The sequence below is a fragment of the Anabrus simplex genome, chromosome 2 (assembly GCF_040414725.1).
Source record: "Anabrus simplex isolate iqAnaSimp1 chromosome 2, ASM4041472v1, whole genome shotgun sequence".
Taxonomy (NCBI): Eukaryota; Metazoa; Arthropoda; class Insecta; order Orthoptera; family Tettigoniidae; genus Anabrus; species Anabrus simplex.
In genome coordinates, this window is record NC_090266.1 from 474,485,205 (window position 1) to 474,510,226 (window position 25,022).

A 25,022-nucleotide genomic window follows, 5' to 3' on the forward strand; every position below is an offset into this window, starting at 1 on the left:
ATAAATAAAAATCGACAAACAAGCACATAAATCATGAAATATTAAAGATGTTTTTAAAATTCTTTCTCGGAGAATGCTTGTATATGGGAGTGAAAGCAGACGATTAGTGGAGAATGTGAAAGACAAGTGAGAAGAAGGTGAAATACACTGACTGACTGAGCAAATGCAACACCAAGAAGGAGTGGTCAGAACTTTATGCCAATTGCAGGGTAGACTGACGTCACTGAGGTATGCTCATGATGTGAAATGCGCCGCTGTGCTGCGCACGTAGCGAACGATAAATGGGACACGGCGTTGGCGAATGGCCCACTTCGTACCGTGATTTCTCAGCCGACAGTCATTGTAGAACGTGTTGTCGTGTGCCACAGGACACGTGTATAGCTAAGAATGCCAGGCCGCCGTCAACGGAGGCATTTCCAGCAGACAGACGACTTTACGAGGGGTATGGTGATCGGGCTGAGAAGGGCAGGTTGGTCGCTTCGTCAAATCGCAGCCGATACCCATAGGGATGTGTCCACGGTGCAGCGCCTGTGGCGAAGATGGTTGGCGCAGGGACATGTGCCACGTGCGAGGGTTCCAGGCGCAGCCCGAGTGACGTCAGCACGCGAGGATCGGCGCATCCGCCACCAAGCGGTGGCAGCCCCGCACGCCGCTTCAACCGCCATTCTTCAGCATGTGCAAGACACCCTGGCTGTTCCAATATCGACCAGAACAATTTCCCGTCGATTGGTTGAAGGAGGCCTGCACTCCCGGCGTCCGCTCAGAAGACTACCATTGACTCCACAGCATAGACGTGCACGCCTGGCATGGTGCCGGGCTAGAGCTACTTGGATGAGGGAATGGCGGAACGTCGTGTTCTCCGATGAGTCACGCTTCTGTTCTGTCAGTGATAGTCACCGCAGACGAGTGTGGCGTCGGCGTGGAGAAAGGTCAAATCCGGCAGTAACTGTGGAGCGCCCTACCGCTAGACAACGCGGCATCATGGTTTGGGGCACTATTGCGTATGATTCCACGTCACCTCTAGTGCGTATTCAAGGCACGTTAAATGCCCACCGCTACGTGCAGCATGTGCTGAGGCCGGTGTCACTCCCGTACCTTCAGGGGCTGCCCAATGCTCTGTTTCAGCAGGATAATGCCCGCCCACACACTGCTCGCATCTCCCAACAGGCTCTACAAGGTGTACAGATGCTTCCGTGGCCAGCGTACTCTCCGGATCTCTCACCAATCGAACACGTGTGGGATCTCATTGGACGCCGTTTGCAAACTCTGCCCCAGCCTCGTACGGACGATCAACTGTTGCAAATGTTTGACAGAGAATGGAGAACCATCCCTCAGGACACCATCCGCACTCTTATTGACTCTGTACCTCGACGTGTTTCTGCGTGCATCGCCACTCGCGGTGGTCCTACATACTACTGAGTCGATGCCGTGCGCATTGTGTAACCTGCATATCGGTTTGAAATAAACATCAATTATTCGTCCGTGCCGTCTCTGTTTTTTCCCCAACTTTCATCCCTTTCGAACCACTCCTTCTTGGTGTTGCATTTGCTCTGTCAGTCAGTGTACATATAAATAAGAAGGGTATCTTAGAATTTGAACAAAAATAAGGAGCAATAATGTATTCTAAGGAGGACAGGTGAAGGACGAAATTTGCCACACTTCATGTTCACCGGCTTTTCGCGTCGTCTCACTCAATAAAATCCCTAATAACTACCATCTTGAGGGGTATGGAGCGTTAAAGCGTTAAACAAGGAACGTATGGTTTTCTAGACACATTTCGAGGCATTGGCATTTCATGTACATCATCGAGGAAAGAATTCCTGTAGAGAATGTACGGCTAAACAGAAAAAGAACAGCAACTGCTCAATAAACTGAATCGCAAGTACAGTCTTCACCTGAGCAGGATAGCTCAGTATAGAAAACTTATGAGTAGAGCGGAATGACGCGGCCGTTATAGATGCCTATGTTCTTTATAATTTCCTAACACTGCAAGGTACTAAGGAATAGAGCCTCTAAAAGGATTGAAGGTGAGCATCCAAAAACTCCTTCAGTCCTGGGACATGTGTTTTCCAGGTGAACTGACAAACTCTCACTGGATACCTATTTGCTTTAGTGAAATTACTGTTGCACAGAACTTAGTTTATCACACTAATAACCATATGACGTCAAAACTGAAAATCATGATATTAGCATTTCGATATTTTGGTCGTAGTAACTTCCATAACAATAGTAGATATCAGTAATGACTTCAGATTTTAGTCATAAGGTTCATCATCATACACCATATTATCGGAGTTGTGGTTATTTGCGCCAATACATGTCTAAACATCATTGCAATATTCTTTTGCCGAATTTAGTACACCAAAAGAATTGCACCAACTTCTCAACAATATGGTATTTTTTATGGAATACTGATTTTCGTTAGTCAATGTGTCCAGTCAACCGAGAGAAAGGAGTTTATTCCCTCGATTCAACACCACGACGTTGGTGTTACCTCAGCGGTACTATTAACTGACATGCCATGAGGTGAACGAGTTTTGAAATGTCTTAACCAATGGACTGACCCAGCTTACGGATTCTTGTGCGAATTCCAATGCATATTTCCCAGTTAGTGATAGTGTTTCAAAAATACTTAACTGTGCCATACTAGAGAGAATGATTTGGTAAACCTGTTGCTATTCGTTGCTAAAATTTGGTTGGATGTAGACTGAAGCAGTTTTGGATAAATACCTCCTATTACAAATCACTGTGTCTTTAACAAAGCGATCGACACACATCACGGACCTATCAGATGAGAGCGAAAAGAGAAATCGATGAGCGGAAGTTAACCCTTAAAATTTAATTTTCAGTTATCCAAATTAGTCGTTTTCCTCAGATATTTTCACGTTTTGTGAAACTCATTTCCGAATACATAAACATCTTGCAGTACATTGGGTCATAGTATCTGTACTGTGGAAAACACATCTAATTAGATTTCCAGTGCCACTCTCCGCAATTCCACTACTGTTTGCTGACAAGGTTTCATTTTCATTCTCTTATACATTGTTATCATTTTCTTCGATATCTGATTCGACATTGATAGGTTAATTACTGTTAATAATTATTCTTCATTCAACGAACGACTAGACCCCACTGTTCCATTTTTATACTGGAGATTAGTTACAGACACAACCATAAAAATATAAACATACTTTTTCATTTTGTATCGTTAACTCAAGATAAAATTCAAAAGAAGAAATAGAGATATAACCAGATTTATTGAAGAAAGGAACGTACATGTACTTGCGTAATAACTGTCGTAAAAATCTCCGAAACATACCAGTAGGTTCAGAGGCCACATGACACTTGAGGTGGTGAACATACGGTACCGTACATGCTTAGTAATGAAAAGGTAAATCTGAAAATTACAATTCATAGCTACAGCAGAAGTCGAACTATCGAATATTACATAGAGTGACTGTGAGATCACTGCTCTTTGATTTAGGTTCAATTAAACCTTTCCATGATGATCGGAATTACTGAAACTGTGTTATGATACTAACATAGATAGAGAAAATCAACAAGGGATACCAGCCCCAGAACGAGGGTTACCGTACGGTAATAGCGTCAGATTGATAGTAATGCAGTTAATGCCATTCCAGTTTTCACACTATTTATTTTAAAATTGAGTTTACATATCTTTCTTATTTTGAAATATCCCTGTCCAATAGTTATCCCCGACGAGGAACACTATATTTTTCTTTGCATATACCGCATAAATGGTGATTTTTCATTGAAAATAAATTACGTAAACATATGAATAAATATATTTTAAAACGAAATAGGAATACGAACAGGAAGGAGTTAACGTAAAATTTTGTGACAGATCCTCGCACACCGAAGAGCAACCAAATCACCACCCAGTAACTGGCGGGTATGTGATACTTTTCTTCAAAATATTTAAAACATGGTTCGTAGTATCTCTTGTTTGCACAGTCAGCTTCGCCGATGTTTCCCTTACAGCCAATGGCGTCAATGTCTCCACATTTACTTAATCCATCGATAAAGTGCACTTCTTCAAAGATTTCAAATCTGCTAGATTTTTTGAGAAGTTCTACAATACTACTCCTGACCCTATGGTGCCTGTTATTTCTCAATAGTTCCCTTTTAAGATAGAAACCAAGAGGGAGGTTTCTATCTCGCTGCAGTAACAGTAACCGTTTTCTTGGCGTCTACTGGGAACGCTTCGTACTGCTACCACATTAAAGTTCATTTTAATGGTATTACTCCATTTGGAAGATGTGAGTCCTTTCTTCGTTGTAATCCAGGTGTTTGATTGTATCCATTCTGAAAAATGTGACACACCTTTTCCTCGGTGTGGTAATTTTTCCATGTTTCAAACTGCAGGTTTCTCAGTTTCTTCCGAAGGGCTTCTACCTTAGGTTGTTCATCAGGAGCGAAGCCAAAGATTTTCAGACTAGCCTTTATTCTTGCTGAAAATTTCTTGCTTGTACCAGAAGTGCTCAACAAAGGAGTTCAGCCTGTTACAAATGTTAATGCGTTGAAGTGAAGCTTCCCACAACGCTCTCATAATGCCCAAGCAACGAAAATTTTTCGTGCTATAGAGCATACAGCCTGGACAATCCGTTGGTAAACGAGTTATTTCGTTTACTGTGCTTCCGATTAATTTATCGACATCATCTAAAAACCCGCTTCTGATTTTCGGTAATGGTGCAAACCGTAAAAGATAAATCAAACTCGGAAATATGTATTGATTTATAATATCGTCCCTGTTCTTCCAAAACGGCGAATGTTACAATGCTCTTCCGATCCATTATTTCCCCTAAGACTGGTCACGCCTCCCAGCCACATATTGATATATAGTCCATCAGAACAATAGTCGTTGAGTTCATTTTCCTATGCGCGTGTGTAAAGGAAAATGAACCTTAAATACATCACACTCTAGGAGTGGGTAAATGTCATGCAAACATATATATTCCTTCAGTATGGTACTGTAAAGTTCAATTTCCTTTACACACGCGCATAGGAAAATGAACTCAACGAAAATTATTCTGATGGATTGCATATCAATATGTGCCTGGAAGGCGTGACCAGGCTTAAGGAAAATAATGAATAGAAAAAGCATTGTAACATTCGCCCTTTTGGCAAAAGGGGAACGATATTAACTTCCTGATACAGTTTGAGAAAAATCTGGTTCACAAATCTCTATAAATTACCCTTTAGTTTTCGAAACAGACTTTCCACTTATTAGGTCGTGTTACGTACATTCAGTACGTGTTGAAGAGATGTTAAATCATCATCATCATCATCTGTTTACCCTCCAGGTTCGGTTTTTCCCTCGGACTTAGCGAGGGATCCCACCTCTACCGCCTCAAGGGCAGTGTCCTGGAGCTGAGATGTTAAATACAGAACAAAAATGGCCAACCGGACACCAGTGGGATCCGAACCCACAACCTCCCGATTTCGCGTCAGTTGCTTTACCAATTGAGCTATGGTGGCCTAGCCCATCTTTGTTCTGTTGGAAATGATCTAAGCTATAGGCCAGGCACTACTGCCATCACACTGTAGAGTGCGTTTAAGTCGCCCGTTGAGGGCCAAGTCAATGACTATTGAATTTTCACGACCGCATTGTAATCGAAATAGACTTTCAACCTATTAGGTCGTGTTACGTATATTTAGTATGTGTTGAAGAGATGTTGAATACAGAACAAAAATGGCCGACCGGACGCCAGTGGTATCCGAACCCACAACCTCCCGATTTTGTGCCGGTTGCTCCACCAATTGAGCTACTATGGCCTAGGCCAGCTTTGTTCTCTTGGAAATGATCTAAGCTACAGGTCAGGCACTACTGCCGTCACTCTGTAGAGTCCGTTGAGTACCTAATAGGTTGAAAGTCTGTTTCGATTACAATGCGGTCGTGAAAAATCAGTATTCATTGACTTGGCCCTCAACGGGCGACTTAAACCCGCTCTACAGTGTGATGGCAGTAGTGCCAGACCTGTAGCCTAGATAATTTCCAACAGAACAAAGATGGTCTAGGCCACCATAGCACAATTGGTAGAGCAACCGACGCGAAATCGGGAGGTTGTGTGTTCGGATCCAACTGCTGTCCGTTTGGCCGTTTTTGTTCTGTACTTAGCGCGACCTAATAGGTTGAAAGTCGGTTCCGATTACAACGTGGTCGTGAAAATTAAATATTCATTACCCTTTAGTTTAGTTACACTCTGCTTTTTGTCTAGCCGTGCGCGTAGAGGCGCGCGGCTGTGAACTTGCATCCGGGAGATCGTGGGTTCGAGCCCCACTGTCGGCAGCCCTGAAAATGGTTTTCCGTGGTTTCCCATTTTCACACCAGGCAAATGCTGGGGCTGTACCTAAATTGAGGCCACGGCCGCTTCCTTCCAACTCCTAGGCCTTTCCCATCCCATCGTCGCCATAAGACCTATCTGTGTCGGTGCGACGTAAAGCAAGTGGCTTTTTGTCTAATATTATTTCGTTTTCGTATTTCTTCTTAATCGGTTTACCCTCCAGGGTCGGTTTCTCCCTCGGACTCCCCGAGGTATTCCACCTCTGCCGCCTCAAGGGCAGTGTCCTGGAGCTTCAGACTCTGAGTGGGGATACAACTGGGGAGGATGACGAGTACCTCGCCCAGGCGGCCTCATCTGCTATGCTGAACAGGGGCCTTATGAGGGGATGGGTAGTTTGGAAGGGATTGACAAGGAAGAGGAAAGGAAGCGGCCGTGGCCTTAAGGTACCTGTAGGTACCATCCCGGCATTTGCCTGGAGGAGATGTGGAAAACCATGTAAAACCACTTCCAGGATGGCTGAGGAGGGAATCGAACCCCCCTCTACTCAGTTGACCTCCCGAGGCTGAGTGGACCCCGTTCCAGCCCTCGTACCACTTTTGAAATTTCGTGGCAGAGACGCGAATCGAACCCGGGCCTCCGGGGGTGGCAGCTAATCACACTAACCACTACACCACAGAGCCGGACGTTTTACTATGTAATATCAAAATATTTAAGGTTTTCCTGCTTATCTACCGATGACACCTGCAGTCTTCTGACAGTCCTGATAACAACGTACATCAATTGACCATTTTCAATAACTACCGGTATAGCTTTTGATTTAAAAGTATACAATGTGAGCTCTACCTGAGAAAGGCATTGGCTTATTGTATCAGTCATAAGTGCTGCTGATTTTCTATCCTTAGATATTAACGCAATTTCATCAGCAAACCGTAGCTCTGCCACGTTGTCGAGATCTTTTTTGCTAGTTGCTTTACGTCGCACCGACTCAGATAGGTCTTATGGCGACGATGGGACAGGATAGGGCTAGGAGTGGGAAGGAATCGGCCGTGGCCTTAATTAAGGTACAGCCCCAGCATTTGCCTGGTGTGAAAATGGGAAACCACGGAAAACCATTTTCAGGGCTGTCGATAGTGGGGTTCGAACCTACTATCTCCCGAATACTGGACACTGGCCGCAATTAAGCGACTGCAGCTATCGAGCTCGGTTTGTCGAGATCTAGCACAAGATTGTGGCCGAAGTGAGAAGCATGTTATAAGTCGTTTAATTCCCTTAATACGAAATCAATTGCCAAGTTAAAAAGAGAAGAGGTGATACAGGCGATCCTTGAGTTACTCCCCTATGAACTTAAATTTCCGTAGTTCGGGTGGTCGCGTCTATTTCCACATGAGCGAAATTATTCCTGAAAAGAGATATTAACAAATGCCTCAGTTTCTTGGGAACAGATATCGAATTTAGTGTATATTACAACTCGATCAGAGCCAGGAGCAGTATCAACCCTTATTCCCTCCATTGCTTCTCGAATTTCCTCGTCTCCCACGGAACAGTCGTATTCGTTTTCCTTATCTTCAGGATAAGTTTAATTACCTAGAATAACAAAATTTTCTGACCATGAAATGTGAATAAAAGTCATAAACTTCCGAAGCGGTAATTGCGTACCCTTAGTATCTGCCATAATATTTTGAACGACTTTCTTTCGGCTAAAATTGTAATAATGAATGTGATCATATTTATGCTGATGATCGTTTCTTATCCTTAAACCGTATATAACGGTGCTGAGTATTTCTACAATTAGAATATTTTTAACTTAAACGATTACTTTATTAGCTTTACAAGCTCTGAAATATTTTACTTCTGGATGATCAGGACCTTCGCATTTATATGTTACCCTACGGAAAAATTCAGTGAACGTCTCTATCAGACTGTCAATTCTTTCTTCACTTTTAAATACATTTATAATTTCTAAAAACTGTTGCTCCCAAGACATCAAATTACCTTCACCGGGATTCGCGTCAGAATTATGAGTTGTGAATATTGACACAACGAAATATTTTACCGCAAAACGACCGAGCTCGATAGCGGCAGTCGCTTAAGTGCGGCCAGTATCCAGTATTGGGAAGATAGTGAGTTCGAACCCCACTGTCGGCAGCCCTGAAGATGGTTTTCCGTGGTTTCCCATTTTCACACCAGGCAAATGCTGGGGCTGTACTTTAATTGAGGCCACGGCCACTTCCTTCCCTTTTCCTAGCCCTTTCCTGTCCCATCGTCGCTATAAGACCTATCCGTGTCGGTGCGACGTAAAGCAACTTGCAGAAAAATATTACCACAATAAGGAGAAGTATCAGTTCCTTTCACTTCAGGATTACACCGCTCCCATTCACGGTCATGGCGTTCCTCTCCGTTGCTGATAGTTTCAAATAGATTATTGCGAGAAGAATTTAAACTGTCATCCGATTCTGAATCACAATCTCTATAATTAGGGGGTTAATATTTCTCTAGGTTAGAATTAATTCCTGTGTCCAAAGAAGACGTTGATGGTAGGTCCAACAGTCAATGCTGGTAGGAATTAATCAGTGTGGCTAGCATGATAAACTATATTATCAGAGGTTAGTTTGTCTCGATGGGACTTTGATAAGTGTATGCGCAACCCGGTATTATTCTTAAAATTCCTTTTACGCCTTGTGCAATTAGTTTGTGACAACTCAGTATCAATTGTAGCCATCCTTGGTGTGAGGATACGTACCAAACATTCATGTATTGTACGCGCACATCTTAGTGATAGATTTTTGTACTAGGTTGAGGAGTAAGGAGGGAGCACAGCCGGTTCCGGTAATACTGCCAACTGAATGGAAAAGAAATCTGAATTGAATCGATAATATGATCGATCGATATGAATTTTCTAATCCTGTATTATCCTACGCCAACAACTGTGTCACACACAATATATATAATATTATATAACATTTCTCGATGCGAAACTTGTTCCCAGCATGAATTCTATAGTTTGGCTTTGCTATGTAAACAGCAACAGTACGAGAACGTAAAGTGTACGCCAGATGTCGCACCGGCGATCATAAGGGATTCTTAGTTCGTGTTTCAAAGGTTGCCAATAGGAATCTCAAAGATAACCGAGGTCGACCGATTCAGCACTAGGGTGTCCATCTATCACTAAAAAGTGCGCATACATTAGATAGCATTCAAAATTCAACAGAGTCTATAAAACTGCAAACTTTCAAAAAAGATTCGGAATGTAAACCCCGACGAAGCAGTCCAAAAAAATAAAACCAATAAGGAGAAAGTAAAGAGAACCTACTAATTTTTAAAAGTATGTAATTTTACGACTTTCAACGATGTAAAAAATAAGCCCTAACATTAAAACCACCATAGTAACTAAAAAAGTAACGGGCAGAAGATCATTCTTACAAAGACATGAAAATGCCACTGTGAATTCACAATAAACTCAGTATTATTGTAAAAAAGTCGTAAGAGGCCATGGTAATTATTATAAACAGAGCCAGGATGTAAACAAATCACCATTCAGTTCATAGCCTTCATGTCTGATTTATGTAAAGGAATATCCAGAATTTAAAAAGAAATGGTATTTCTGCTGGGAGAGTTGTTCAAGAGAATGTCGTGGTCCGATAAGCACCCACTATCATAATCTTCTTGTATTCATGACAGTTCACTTTCCACGTTTAGACACGGTGATATAATAATCGATCTCGATAGCAGCAGTCGCGGAAGTGCGTCCAGTATCCAGTAATTGGAAGATAGTGGGTTCGAACCCGACTGTCGGCAGCGCTGAATATGGTATTCCATGGTTTCCCATTTTCACATCAGGCAAATACTGAGGCTGTACTTTATTTAAGGCTACGGCACCTTCGTTTCCACTCCTAGCCCTTTCCTATCCCATCGTCGCCACAAGACCTATCTGTGTCGGTGCGACGTAAAATAACTTGTAAAAAAGTAGTCGTTATATAAGTTTTTACGTCCCACTAAGTACTTTTACGGTGTTCAGAAACATCGAGGTGCCGGAGTGCAATCCGCTGGAGTTTCTTTACGTGCTGGTTAATCTACCGCACGGGGCTAGCCTAATAAGAACCTTGAAATACCATCAGACTGAGTGGAGATGGTATTCTTATTCTTATTACACTGGAATGTGAAGTCCGACATTAAGTTATATGGACCGTGTATCACAAAGTATGGCAAGTTAGTTTCTCTAACTTAGTGAAGGAAGAGCGCCAAATGGCGTCTGGGAAGTTGGATGGCATGCGGCAGCGGTCAGACAGGTAGGTAGGTAGGTAAGCGTGGCTCCACTGCGGCACTCATTATGCTGTGGCATGCGTGCTCGCGCCGTGTGGGTCAGGTAGGTTAAATCCCGGAAGACCAAACCTCAGATGTCGCATATCAAAACATTATTTTAGGGCCCTGGAATTGTGGGCTCCGCCTGCTACCGTATATCATTAACGAGGGCAAACTTTGCTTAGGGCTCCACAGCATGTCAAGAGCTACTGCACCCTTCGAAAAATAAATCTGAGAAGGCGTAGCCGCTGTTAAGGGGGGTTATGACTGAAATTTGTGGAATTTATGTCGAAAAATCACTTTTTGAGTTTTGTGCTTAAAAATTAGCTCCATGTTTTCTCTATCAGAAAATGTTATAAATATCCTTCCAGCGCCATTTTTAAACCTCCCAGCGGCTATTTAAAGGGAGAGCGCGTGGGATTTAATGTCCGGTCCACGCCCTCTTTCTACTGAGACGCCACAGTCTTCGTTGTTGTTGAGTTGTTTGTTCGGAATTTTGAATATTGCGCGAAACATTTCCCTCTGAGGACGACAGACACTCAGCTACGCAGTCTCCTTTCATTTGTTTACTACGTAGTCAAAATAAATACTAAAATAAGAGAAATAATTTACTAGTCCAGCAAAGGGAACTAAAAATGTGTTGCAAAACAAGAGTAGATTTATTTGAGCCACACAAGTGTATTTTCAAGGTTGCATATTTTCTCTTCTATCTTTGTTTACATTTTTCAGTTAGTATTTATTTACATCGCGTTGTGGACGCATGTTCTTGTTTTAATTTGTATACATTTTGCTCGAGAAATCTTATTCCTGAGTGATAAAATTATTTATCCAGTGAAAAGCAGTACCTAAGTTCATTTTACTGTGTATATATAGTGTTAATATTTTAAATTCAGTGTATATAACGAGATAGTGCTTTGTTTCGAGTGTATTGGTAGTTATATACTTTGTTAGGTTAGGCAAACATCCTGTGTTATGATGGATAAAGGGCCCAGAACTTCTTATAGGTCAGAAAAGAAACGCCCTTCTAGGAGAAGTCTGGCTGCAAAATTGAGATATTCAGCAAGGAAATGTCAGGAGGTAAAGCCATGTACAGCTCCATTTCGGCCTAGTGAGGAGGTTCCTGTTTCTAGTACCTTACCACCTCCAGTTATTACTGTTTCAGAAAGAAAAATCGACTCATTTTCTGATTCTTACCCTACCTCTAAATGTTCTAATGTTGCGCCTGTAAATTACACCTTAGTACATAGTGATGTGTGGAGTGAACTTGTGAAAGAACTACTATGTGGTGAGTGTCGAACCAAGTCAATTTTCATTCAATTTAGAGAAAGCCATGGTTTTTCCTCTAAAATTATTGTTAAATGCAGAAATTGTGATTATGTTTCTGCAAATGTATATAGTTCTCCAAGAGTGAAAAATAATAATTCACAGAGGCCTGCTTTCCATGTCAACAATGCTATGGTTGAGACATTTAGCACTCTAGGTAAGGGTCAACGAGGGTTGGAAAAGTTCTCAGTTGGTATGGGCATGAACACTTTAGGACCTAGGCCTTTTTCAGCCCACCTGAAACTTTTAATTGATGAGGGAAAATTAATGAGGAAAGAAGTACTAGATATGGCTGCACAAGTTGTACGCAGTTCTCATGGAGCTAATGACAATGAAATATTAGATATTTGTGTATCATATGATGCGAGCTGGCATAAACGTGGTCACACATCCAACTATGGAGTAGGGTTTGCTATTGACATTCAGACTGGTATTGTGCTAGATTACCATGTGCTGTCAAAGTACTGTCAGAAGTGTGTGGTAGCTGAAAGGGACTTGGGAAAACATAGTTCAGAATTTGATATATGGTATGAAGGTCATAACAATTCTAGTGAGTGTGAAAAGAATTATTGTGGGTCCTCCAATGCTATGGAAAAAGATATTGGAGAGATTCTGTGGAGGAGGTCACTTGGCAAGGGGTTCCGCTACACTACCATGTTGTCAGATGGGGATGCTAAGACTCATGTTCATTTAAATCAGATTCAAGTATATGGACCAGGTATCACCATAGTAAAGGAAGAGTGCATTAATCATGTATCAAAACGCCTTGGCACTGCTCTTCGCAATACTGTTAGAGATTGGAAGGCAAAGGGTGAAACACTAGGTGGGCGGAAAGAGGGCAGCTTGACGGAAACCACCATGACCAAGCTTGGGCATTATTTCAGACATGCCATAGTCAACAACATCCCAGATGTGGCTAAAATGAAGAGGGCAATTTATTCTACCCTTAGACATTGCATGTCAACAGATCTCAACCCTCAGCATATAACTTGCCCCAAAGGTGTCGATTCTTGGTGCTTCTTTAATAGACAGCAGGCAGAGGGGAAACCAGTTGACAGTCATAGTCGAATGACTTGCAAGCTTAGGCCATCTGTTGTGACCAAGATTGCACCAGTATATCAGCGACTGGCTTCAGATGAAATGTTGCGACGTTGTTGTGCTGGTAAGACCCAGAATGCCAACGAGTCACTTCACAGCATGGTTTGGTCTAAGTGTCCGAAGGAAGTATTTATTTCCAAGTCAAAACTTGAACTAGGTATACTCAGGGCAGTCTCAGAGTTCAACATGGGACACTACAAGACAGCTGAGACACTTCATGCCATCAGGAATTCACTTCTTTCTTCAACCACTCAGTCATTGTGTAAATCACAAGACAACCGTCGTGTAGCTCGGAGCAGGAAGAGGACCAGTGAACAACACAAAAAGGAGAGAAAACATCACAAACTGGTAAAAATATCAACAGAAGAAAGATTTAGGAGGTCTGAAGGTGCAACGTATGCTGCAGGACAGTTCTAAAGTGAGTTGATTTTCTTATGCATTTTTCTCACATTTGTTTTTTCTCATGTATTTGTGTCTTAAAAATGCTCCTTGCGACACAATTGTGACCTGAAATGAATGAAACTTGGTGAGTCTACTCTTATATGTGCTAGGATGGGAAGTTATCATAGGTTTTGACATGGACTGGTTTTTTCTATTGATTTCCTGATGTAGAATTTGGGTCATGCTGTGAATTTTTAAATAAAAAATTTAATGAAGATTTCAGAATTTCTGGAAGGAAAACTATAACTCTGATAACAAAACCGTTTATAACTTTTGTTTCTGTATGCAAGAGCTACATTTCAGCAAATTTTTAGCTTCATCAGACAAAAACTTCATCGCAAGGGACTTTTCCGCATGAGTGCATTTTAAATGACAAAAAAAATAATAACTTCAGAACCAAGGTACATACACAGCTAAAATTTAGTACAGGGTCTAACTGTATTACAATACATGTGTACATAAAATTTGGTTCCAATAGCATGTAAATTGTAGAAGTTTTCAAATTCAGTCATAACTCCCCTTAACTACCTCGACATTCTTTCCTTATTATTTTAAAACCAAGCTTTTTAACTACACAAGAATCGCTTCTGTTTGGAGATAATTCTAAAAACGAATCATTTGGCCCAATTTGTTCATTTCCATACGGGGGTGAGAAGCAAGTGAGATTGAAGTAGGCCAATATATAGATGACGGAAATCTGAGCACTGGTTTGAATTCGAGGGACACCTGAACCCATGCTTGGCTCAAATTACTACAGTTGATGCAATATTTTAACACGGCATATAGAATGGATTATCCCTCAGCTCCACGTAAACTGAAGTTTGTAGATAGTGTAGCTTGAAATTTCTTCGAAGCTCTATAACTATCCCTTCAGACTTACTTTCACACCTCTGTAGCATGTTATCTATATATCGATGGCTTTCTTTAAAAACCTCGTAAGTCCGAATACACTTCCTATCCATTATATTCCTTAAGACTGGTCACGCCTCCCAGGCCCATGTTTATATGCAGTCCAAAAAAATAATTTTCGTTATGGTCATTTTCCTCTGCCTATTTGTAAAGGAAAATGAACCTTAAATACATTATACTGTAGGAGTATGTAAATTCGCCATGCAATCAACATCCCTACAATACGGTACGTTAAGGTCCATTTTCCTTTAGACATTAGCAAAGGAAAATGAACACAGCGAAAATTATTCTGATGGACTGCATTCAAATATATGACCGGGAGGCGTGGCCAGTCTTAAGGGATATAATAGGTAGGAAGAACATTTGGACATACGAGGTTTTAAAAGAAAGCCATCGATATATAAAATAGCTTGTCCTGACTAACTGACTGACTGATTCATCATCGCCGAGCCAAAACAATTGGACATAATGAAATGAAATTTTGGGGGCACATTCATATTAAGATGTAGGTGCTCGCTAGGAGAGGATATTTGGATATACCGTTGCTACGGGGGTGAGAAGTGGGGTGAAATTTTAAAATGAGTGTATCTATATCTCAAAACTTTAAAAGTTTACAAATGTAAAAATTCGTATTTAGAGTCTTCTTTAAAAATAAGGAAACACGTATTTTTTGGTTTTCAGAAAATCCCAATAGGACGGGTGAAAAAGGGTGAAAAAGGGGTTGAATGCCTTTAATCAGGATACCGGTACTTATATCTAAGAAACTGTAGATATTACAGACCTGAAAATTGGTACTTTTGATCTCTTTTAAAAATAAAGAAACACGTATTTTTTTGTTTTTGGAAAATCCAATTAATAGGAGGGGTAAAAGGGGGGGAATTTTTAAAATGTGTGTTTCTATATCTCAAAACTTTGAAAGTTTACAGATGTAAAAATTGGTATTTAGAATCTTCATTAAGAATAAACAAACACGCATTTTTTGTTTTCAGAAAATCCCAATAGGACGGGTTTAAAAGGGTGAAAAAGGGGTTGAATGCCTTTAATCACGATACCGGTACTTACTGTATATCTCAGAAACTGTAGATATTACAGACCTGAAAATTGGTACTTTTGATATCTTTTAAAAATAAAGAAACACGTAATTTTTTTGGAAAATCTAATTAATGGGAGGGGGAAAAGGGGGGTGAATTTTTGAAATGAGTGTATCTATATTTCAAAACTTTAAAAGTTTTCACATGTAAAAATCGATATTTAGAATCTCCTTTACAAATAAAGGAACAGGTATTTTTTGTTTTCTGTAAATCAGAATTGGAGGGGTGTAAAAGGGTGAATAATTGGTTGAATGCCTTCAAGGAGGATACATATATCTCAGAATCTGAAAATATTACAGAACTGAAAATTTGTATATGGGATCTCCTTTGAAAATAAAGAAACACGTTTTTTTTTTTGAAATTCCAATTAATGGCGGTTAAACAGGAGTGACATATTGGGGTGAATTTTTTGAAAGACTATATCTACAGAATATCTGAGAAACATAGAATGATACAGACGTAAAAAGTGGTATTTGGAATCTCCTATAAATGTAAGGAAACATAGGTGATTTGTTTTTGGAAACTCCTCTTAAGGGGAACTAAAAAGGGGGTGTAATTTTAAAATGAGAATTTATACAGTATATCTCAACAAAAAAAAACAGAACATGTTACAGAAGTGAAAAATGGTATTTTTTATCTCTATTAAAAATTAAGGAACGTGTATTTTTGGTTTTCAGAAAAACCCCTTGGGTGGAGGGGTGGGGGATAAAGCGACTGAAAAGGGTGTTGAATTCTTTTAATTAGGCTACTGTTATCTCAAAAATGAAGATGTTACAGACGTGAAATTTGATATTTGGAATCTACTTTAAAAGTAAAGAAACACGTATTTTCGGAAAATCCAATGAAGAGGGGGAGGTGAAAGATTTGAAAAATTAATTGACTTAATTGTATGAGAATACTTACATCTATTAAAAACTAAAGTTGCTAGACGTGAAAATTGGTATTTGGATCTCGTTTAAGAACAAAGAAAAACGCGTTGTGGGGGTAAATCATCCTGGGGGCGGGAGTGAAAAGGAGACGAATTCCTTTCATGAGGACACATAAATCAAAAACTGAAGAAGTTACAGAGTTACAGTCGTGATAACTGGTATTTAGAAGATCCTTTACTATTAAAGAAACAAGTACATTTTGCCGGAAATTTACTTAGGGGGGGGGGGGTGTAGTGTGAAAGTGAAAAAAGTGAATTATTTAAATCTCAAAACTGAAGGTAATAGACGTGAACATTAGTGTTTGGAATCTCCTTTAGCATAAAGAAACACGCCATCTTTTAGGTATTTTTTTTGGGGGGGGGGGGGTTGGCTAAATAAACTTAACGGCGGTGAGGTGTAAAAGGAGGTGAGACCAATTGATTTTACTGTTCATAATGTATTTATAAGGAGCCTCCGTTGTTCAGGCGGCAGCGCGCCGGCCTCTCAATGCTGGGATCCGTGGTTTGAATCCCGGTCTCTCCATGTGACATTCGTGCTGGACAAAACAATGGCGAGACAGGTTTTTCTCCGGATACTCCGGTTTTCCCTGTCATCATTCACTCCAACAACACTGTCCAATATAATTTCATTTCATTTGTCATCCATTAATCATTGCCCCAGAGGAGTGCGACAGGTTTCGGCTGCCGGCACAATTCCTATTTTCGCCGCTATATGGGGGCTTTATTCATTGAATTCTTGACCCTGTCGAATGACTGGAAACAGGCTGTAGATCTTCGACGTACTTATTCTGATCATAAACCGATCAGTTTTAATCTTTCCTGGGTTTGTTTTCAAGAGCCAACTTTTCCTTCGGAAAACGTTCTTAGATTAGAGTGGATTCTCCTGGCATATAAATAAAAATTTAAACACATTTGAAATAAACAATAGGAATGAGATTGATCGTCCAATTTTTCAACTCCATAATAAGGTCAATAATGCACGGAAGTATGTCATCCGTATGGCCAGAAATCCAGCACACTTGCCTACGCGCGACAATGGTGTTGGTCACATTTTCAACAATGACAATGGCAGCAGATGTAATTTACCGCCAAGTAGCGGTCTTGCATCTTGCTGTGGGGTCCAGAACATCTATAATAATAATAATAATAATAATAATAATAATAATAATAATAATAATAATAATAAAAATAATAATAATAATAATAATAATAATAATAATAATAATAATAATAATAATAATAATAATAATAATAATGTTCTGGAAAGTCGTTAAATGTGCGGACCGTGCTGAAAACGGTTCCTGGACGGGTAATGACTAAGAATGCAGTCCGACCGCGGGTTCAGTATCGCCAAGGCACCCAAGACGACACCACGTTGGATCTCCTGAAGGATTTGACCCATATTAAAAATGCTTATAGGAAAAGATAGCAAAGATTTGGGGACCCAACTGACCGGGTGAATACCTGGACTTAGCACGGGAAGTACGAAATCGATTGCTGGAAAGAAAGATTGAGAAATGGGAGGAAACTTGCCATAATGTATTAGAAAACGAGTCAGATCACGAATTTTGGCGGATTCTCTCAGAAAACGAATCAGATTGCGAATTTCGGCCGATTATATATAAAACAATAAGCATTCAATTCTAAATTTCAGTATAATACCGTAGCGAAGCACGGGTATCTTGCTAGTATTATATAAATGGAAGTCAACAATAAGACCAGGAAGGAGCACCGTTCGGAAATCGAAGACTCTAAGCCTCGCACATTCATATACACTGACTGACAGAGCAAATGCAACACCAAGAAGGAGTGGTCAGAACTTTATGCCGATTGCAGGGTAGACTGACGTCACTGAGGTATGCTCACGATGTGAAATGCGCCGCTGTGCTGCGCACGCAGCGAACGATAAATGGGACAAGGCGTTGGCGAATGGCCCACTTCGTACCGTGATTTCTCAGCCGACAGTCATTGTAGAACGTGTTGTCGTGTGCCACAGGACACGTGTATAGCTAAGAATGCCAGGCCGCCGTCAACGGAGGCATTTCCAGCAGACAGACGACTTTACGAGGGGTATGGTGATCGGGCTGAGAAGGGCAGGTTGGTCGCTTCGTCAAATCGCAGCCGATACCCATAGGGATGTGTCCACGGTGCAGCGCCTGTGGCGAAGATGGTTGGCGCAGGGACATGTGCCACGTGCGAGGGGTCCAGGCGCAGCCCGAGTGACGTCAGCACGCGAGGATCGGCGCATCCGCCGCCAAGCGGTGGCAGCCCCGCACGCCACGTCAACCGCCATTCTTCAGCATGTGCAAGACACCCTGGCTGTTCCAATATCGACCAGAACAAGTTCCCGTCGATTGGTTGAAGGAGGCCTGCACTCCCGGCGCCCGCTCAGAAGACTACCATTGACTCCACAGCATAGACGTGCACGCCTGGCATGGTACCGGGCTAGAGCGACTTGGATGAGGGAATGGCGGAAGGTCGTGTTCTCCGATGAGTCACGCTTCTGTTCTGCCAGTGATAGTCACCGCAGACGAGTGTGGCGTCGGCGTGGAGAAAGGTCAAATCCGGCGGTAACTGTGGAGCGCCCTACCGCTAGACAACGCGGCATCATGGTTTGGGGCGCTATTGCGTATGATTCCACGTCACCTCTAGTGCGTATTCAACGCACGTTAAGTGCCCACCGCTACGTGCAGCATGTGCTGTGGCCGGTGGCACTCCCGTACCTTCAGGGGCTGCCCAATGCTCTGTTTCAGCAGGATAATGCCCGCCCACACACTGCTCGCATCTCCCAACAGGCTCTACGAGGTGTACAGATGCTTCCGTGGCCAGCGTACTCTCCGGATCTCTCACCAATCGAACACGTGTGGGATCTCATTGGACGCCGTTTGCAAACTCTGCCCCAGCCTCGTACGGACGACCAACTGTGGCAAATGGTTGACAGAGAATGGAGAACCATCCCTCAGGACACCATCCGCACTCTTATTGACTCTGTACCTCGACGTGTTTCTGCGTGCATCGCCGCTCGCGGTGGTCCTACATCCTACTGAGTCGATGCCGTGCGCATTGTGTAACCTGCATATCGGTTTGAAATAAACATCAATTATTCGTCCGTGCCGTCTCTGTTTTTTCCCCAACTTTCATCCCTATCTAACCACTCCTTCTTGGTGTTGCATTTGCTCTGTCAGTCAGTGTATGTTGTGAGTGTCGGTTCTTTCCTCCGGATTTTCCATACCCATTTCATGAATATGCCTGTGAATAGATAAGTTTAAAAGCAGGTATAAACTAAATAGTGTAGTCTACTTCTTTAGTGTGATAGTAACAGAAATGGAAACTGTAATAAATGTCCACCGTCAACGATGTAAATACAGAGCCTACAGATCGCATTATTAATGACGTTTGAGAGCCATAAACTGAATCTCAAACTTCTCAATTTCAAAGCACCTCCCCTAATCGTAGTTCCAAATATGTGTAAATTTTTCCACAGATCTCACAACAACGCTTATTGTATAACCTAGATTTAACATTAATGTTTATTTATTCATTTACTTATTTATGTATTTATTTATTTATTTATTTATTTATTTATTTAGGAGGCATAGTGAGCAGATGAAGGAGTGTTGGAGGCAGAAGGAACAACAAAGGATGAGGCATTGTAATTTTCTCGTTGTACCCAGAAGACCATAACGGAGAAAGACATAACAATAATAATAATAATAATAACATTAATAATAACAATAATAATAAAATATGATAAACCGGGCCAGTTTGCCGTGCGGTTAGGGGCGCGCAGCTGTGAGCTCGCATCCGGAAGATAGTAGGTTCGAATCCCACTGTCGGCAGCCCTGAAGATGGTTTTCCGTGGTTTCCCATTTTCATACTAGGCAACTGCTGGGCTGTACCTTAATTATGTCCACGGCCGCTTCCTCCTCATTCGTAGGCCGTTCCTGTCCCGTCGTCCCCATAAGACCTATCTGTCTCGGTGCGACGTAAAGCAAATGGCAAAAAATATGATAAATAATAATAATAATAATAATAATAATAATAATAATAATAATAATAATAATAATAATAATGCTTTTTTACGCTATACTTACTGCCTTTACGATTTTCCTAGACGCCGAGGAGCCAAAAGTTTGCCCCATACGAGTTCTTTTATGTGACGGTAAACCTACCGTCACGAGGCTGACCACTGGACTGAGTCGGGATCGAACCCGCCAACTTGAGTAAAAAAGATTGTATCGTCCGAGTTACTTAGCACGGTTTACGGGATTCCAATCGCCACCTTCGTGGGAAGCTAATGAATTTGCCACTTGGCTATGACGCCCCCAGATTGTATCTGATTTCAGACATTTTACGTTGGCAACAATGACAGTACACATACAATTAGGCAGGGGATTGAAAATTATTGAAGATGGACTGCACAGTTTCTGTGATATTCTATTTATATTAGGTAACAGTGAGGGTAACGATCAGTGCTAACGGTTTGTGCTCAGCAATTTCACTATTCAATTAAGTTCGCCTTGGACTATGTCAGTGAATTCCAATATCTTTTCCGGCGCCCACTCCATTAACTCATATCCTCCTATATACATAAAACTGACGAATACAAATACAACGAAAATATTTATATTGGTGGGCAATTGAATTAGAGATGCGAGTAGCTGCCTTTTTGGCAAATGTGGAAAGCCCGCTGCCTACAGGACTCCCAAGATGGAATGACTCGTACGCCTGGGACCGATAATCTGACCGCAATTAAATATCCAGAGATCTCCTGTCTTCCCTACGTGGTACAACCGTTGCTCACACGGCCGGCATATGTAATAGTATGTAACAGTAATAATAATAATAATAATCGTATGGCCTCAGCTACCGTGTGCAGACATTTCAATTTGACGCCATCTGGCTGTCTGCTCGTCAATTTCGACGTTCCGTTTTACTCTAGGCCCCCACTAGATGGCAGACCGAGTAAACCGAAACTCTCTTGGGCGTCTATGGCTGAGATTTAATGAATTTTGTCGGGTAAACACCAAATGTGTCACCAGAGATCTTTAACATGCCGACATCGTACGACATGGAGTGTCGAATGGACTTTTTCCCGCCCTTCAAAAATCCGACTACCTCTGCCGTGTTTGAACCCGCTATCTTGGGATCCGGAGGCCGACACTCTACCGCTGATCCACAGAGGCAGCTATGTAACAGTATACTGGCCGCGTGAGTAAGAGTTGGCCCAGAATAGACAAGACAAGATATCTCTGAGTATTTAATTGCGGTCGGATTATCAGTCCCTAGCGTATGAGTCTTTCCATCTCCGGAGTCGTGCAGGCACTGGGCTTTACACGAGATACCGCGTCAACAGTGTTTCATGAGTACGCGGATTCGGGGAATACCACCATCACCAGGGCCAACTGCCTTGGAGTACAACGCGTAGATAACAAAGGACACCGTCCGCTAGCTCGGACGGTAGGAGGTGATGGACAGCCCTAGAAAGCAGAATATCACTAACGAATTCAATGCTGGACAATAACGAAATGCGATCAGCTATGCCATCCAGAACCAGGGTACAGGAGTCACCATCACACACGTGATCAACGCACGTTGACACAGAAACACCACCTTTAGGCTTTCGAGTGATGAGAAACGCTCGCCTGGTCAGATGAATCGAGGTGCCAGTTGATACCCGACAATGACAGGCTACGAGTGCGTCGCACAGTACATGAGACAATGTGTCTCTCCCGCCAGTACGTTACAGCTCATACGGTTGTGGCGGTAATCTCGTATGAGGACTTTTCACGTAGGAGGAAATGGATACCCATCTCTATCTATCAACACTCTCACCGGCGAAAGTTACATGCACCTGCTATCTAATCATTTAAACCCATTTGCTCGCCTCCAGCAACCTGCAGGAAACTCTTTCCTGTAGCTAGACAACGCCACAGTCCATCACTCCCGAATTTTGGCCGATTGGTTCAATGGACACATTGCAGACATAAGGATGCCTGTTTAGTCCCGTAGGTCATTCGACCTCAATCCACTTGAGCGCATCTGAGATGTCATCGAGACAGATTTGCTCAACCTGGACCTTGCTCCGAACAATCTCCGTGCATTTTGAGAGATTGTGCGGCGATCATGGATCAGTATGGCTACCTAAAACCTTCTATACCTTGTGGAGTCCATTTCACACCACGTCACTACCATCATCATGGCGAGACGGGCATTAAGCGCTGCTGACCAGGCATCTCTAAATGAATTGCTCATTAGTGTACCATTTAAAATTTACTCTCAGTCCGTAGAACATACTAAGTAAATGATTCTAAGACGAAAAAGTTTTGGCCGATGACCTTCGATGTTAGGCCCCTTTAAGCACCAAGCATCATCATCATCATCAGCGAAAAAGTTTAACAGGAGCGTAGTTTGTATGTCTGGTGGGTCGCATCTTCAGTAGACGTTGGTGGTCTATCAACCGTAAAATGTCTGAATTAGGTCTAACCGAAAATCTAAACCTGATCTTGATTGATACATTGCTATGAAGAGAAATGGCTTCAAATATTACAAATCGCAATGTTTATAAAATGTATTTGACACTTTCTGTAATTCTGTTACGTGAATAGACTCTATTGCACGTTTTATTTCGATCTTCAATTCGGGTAGAGTACGGTGATTACTTAGGTAAATTTTGCCATTTAAGATTCCCCAAAGATAATAAACACAGTAAGTTAGGCCGGATGATCGATGGGGCCATACACCTGTACTAATTATCCGGTCATCAGAACTGAACGAAATTGTCTGTGACACCGTTGTGGCTTAATCTCACAAGCACATTTTCCACTCAACTGTTTTAACTTTGGACGCCTATGTCGAGAACCAGATTTAAAACCTACATACGATACGGTGAGGTACAGATGGGCCCAGCATTATTCTGAATGGTCTCTTCAGAATTCACCGATGAGTGCCGCACCAGCATTGTTCCTGACGACCATCTGCGAAGTGTTTGGTGGCAATCTAGTAAAGCTTCACATCTAGACACTCTGTCCAGCACGTGCAGCAAATTGAGGGTTCCCTGATGTTTGGGGTGGCATTAACTGGAGCCACCATACGAAATCCTAGTCATGCAGGTCTATGTCACAGTTGTACGTTACAGGCACGACACCTTCCAACAAATAGAAACACCGTATCGCCAGCATTTTGTAGGAGAAATGACCTTAATGGACGATAATGCGCTCATCCATCGTAAAGTTTTTGTTAATGACTTCCTTCGTGATCACGATATCGTGCGGATATGAACCCTATAGCATGTGTCTGGGATAAATTAAAGAAGGCTGTTTATCAACCTCAGGACCCACCAACCACTCTGCGAGATCTACGTTGAATCACCATTGAACAGGGGGACCATTTGGACCAAAACCATCTTGAACTAGACAGAATGCCCGCCTCTTTTCGGTAGATTTACTGGCTCGTAAAGAAAATCCGTCGGGACTAATTTATGGCAACTCGGCGTCTCCAAGAACCGTCAAATATAGTTAGTGGGACGTAAAACCAATAACATCATTATTATTAAACCACAAGGAAACAAATAATTTGGTGATTTAGGTTAATATACTAACTTAAGTGGTAGCAGCAGAACAGCCTGCTCTATGTTCATTGCGAACAACTGGGATGATATAGACCTACCTCATGTCGAATAATCTCACTTGCATCGATGGGGATTCAAACCACGTCTTCTTGAGAGAATGTAGATTAAAACAACGAAGCCGCTCAACTATCACGCCCGTCCCCAGAATACCTTGTTTAGCTATTTCTGGGGGCTACTAATTTATAATTGCACTAACGAGTGCAGTATTTTGTGTTCGAACACTCAAAATTTTATAAACAATGCTATGAAAGCTCAAATACGGTGACTAAAGTAGGTTGTAGGGTACTTTTCCTTGTAAAATTATTTATTTGATGAAACGAGTAACTTCAGGTAGTTGTTGCTGGTAACATTAGGCTATGACGTTTGCTCGCAACTTTGAAAATGACGGGGAAAGAATTGTATTACTAATAAAAATGTAATACATAAAAGGTGATTACTTAAGTAGTGTACACTCTAGGGTTCATACGAGCGAGATGTGTTCGACGCACAATGCAGCGCAGCAGTGAGCACATATAGCGTAAGCCACATCTCTGTATATACCGTCTTCAACGTTGCAAACAAACGTCATTAGCGTACTGTTATTCACCGCGGCTTCTTGAAGTTACCCATTTGATTGAATGTGCAATTGTGCACGGAAAATAACTCTACAGCTGTTTCCAGTGTCTATACTGGAAATTTCCTACCAACTCTCGCGCAATTCAGAGATTTCGAACACCAAGAAGGACATCGCAGGGCATCAAAATTTTCCCTGAACACAATGACTGAGGAGGTGATGGTCGTGACATTAACTAGAGCCCAAACCCAGTTTTGCGTTGAGTGAAGATGGGAAACCACGGAAAAGAACTTCAGGGCTTCCGTTGGTGGGACTCGAACCCACTATCTTCCGAAAGCAAGCTCATAGCTCCACGCTTCGGACCACGCTATCAACTCGCCTGGTATATCGTACTTAAATATCTATTTATTTTATGATTCAAATCAATTAATTATTTGCATGAGAA

At 41.9% G+C, this 25,022-nt stretch overlaps 1 protein-coding gene across 1 annotated transcript in view; it reads left to right on the plus strand.

Annotated features, from left to right (window-relative positions):
- Positions 1 to 11,659: 11,659 nt before the first annotated feature.
- The window catches only part of LOC137498465 (uncharacterized), an 88,736-nt gene continuing 75,373 nt past the window's right edge, over positions 11,660 to 25,022 (plus strand). Inside the window, exons 1-2 of the mRNA XM_068226001.1 lie at positions 11,660 to 11,681; positions 11,767 to 13,373. Coding sequence (XP_068082102.1) covers positions 11,672 to 11,681; positions 11,767 to 13,373 — 1,617 coding nt within the window. The 5' untranslated portion in view covers positions 11,660 to 11,671. The remainder of the gene's footprint in view (positions 11,682 to 11,766; positions 13,374 to 25,022) is intronic.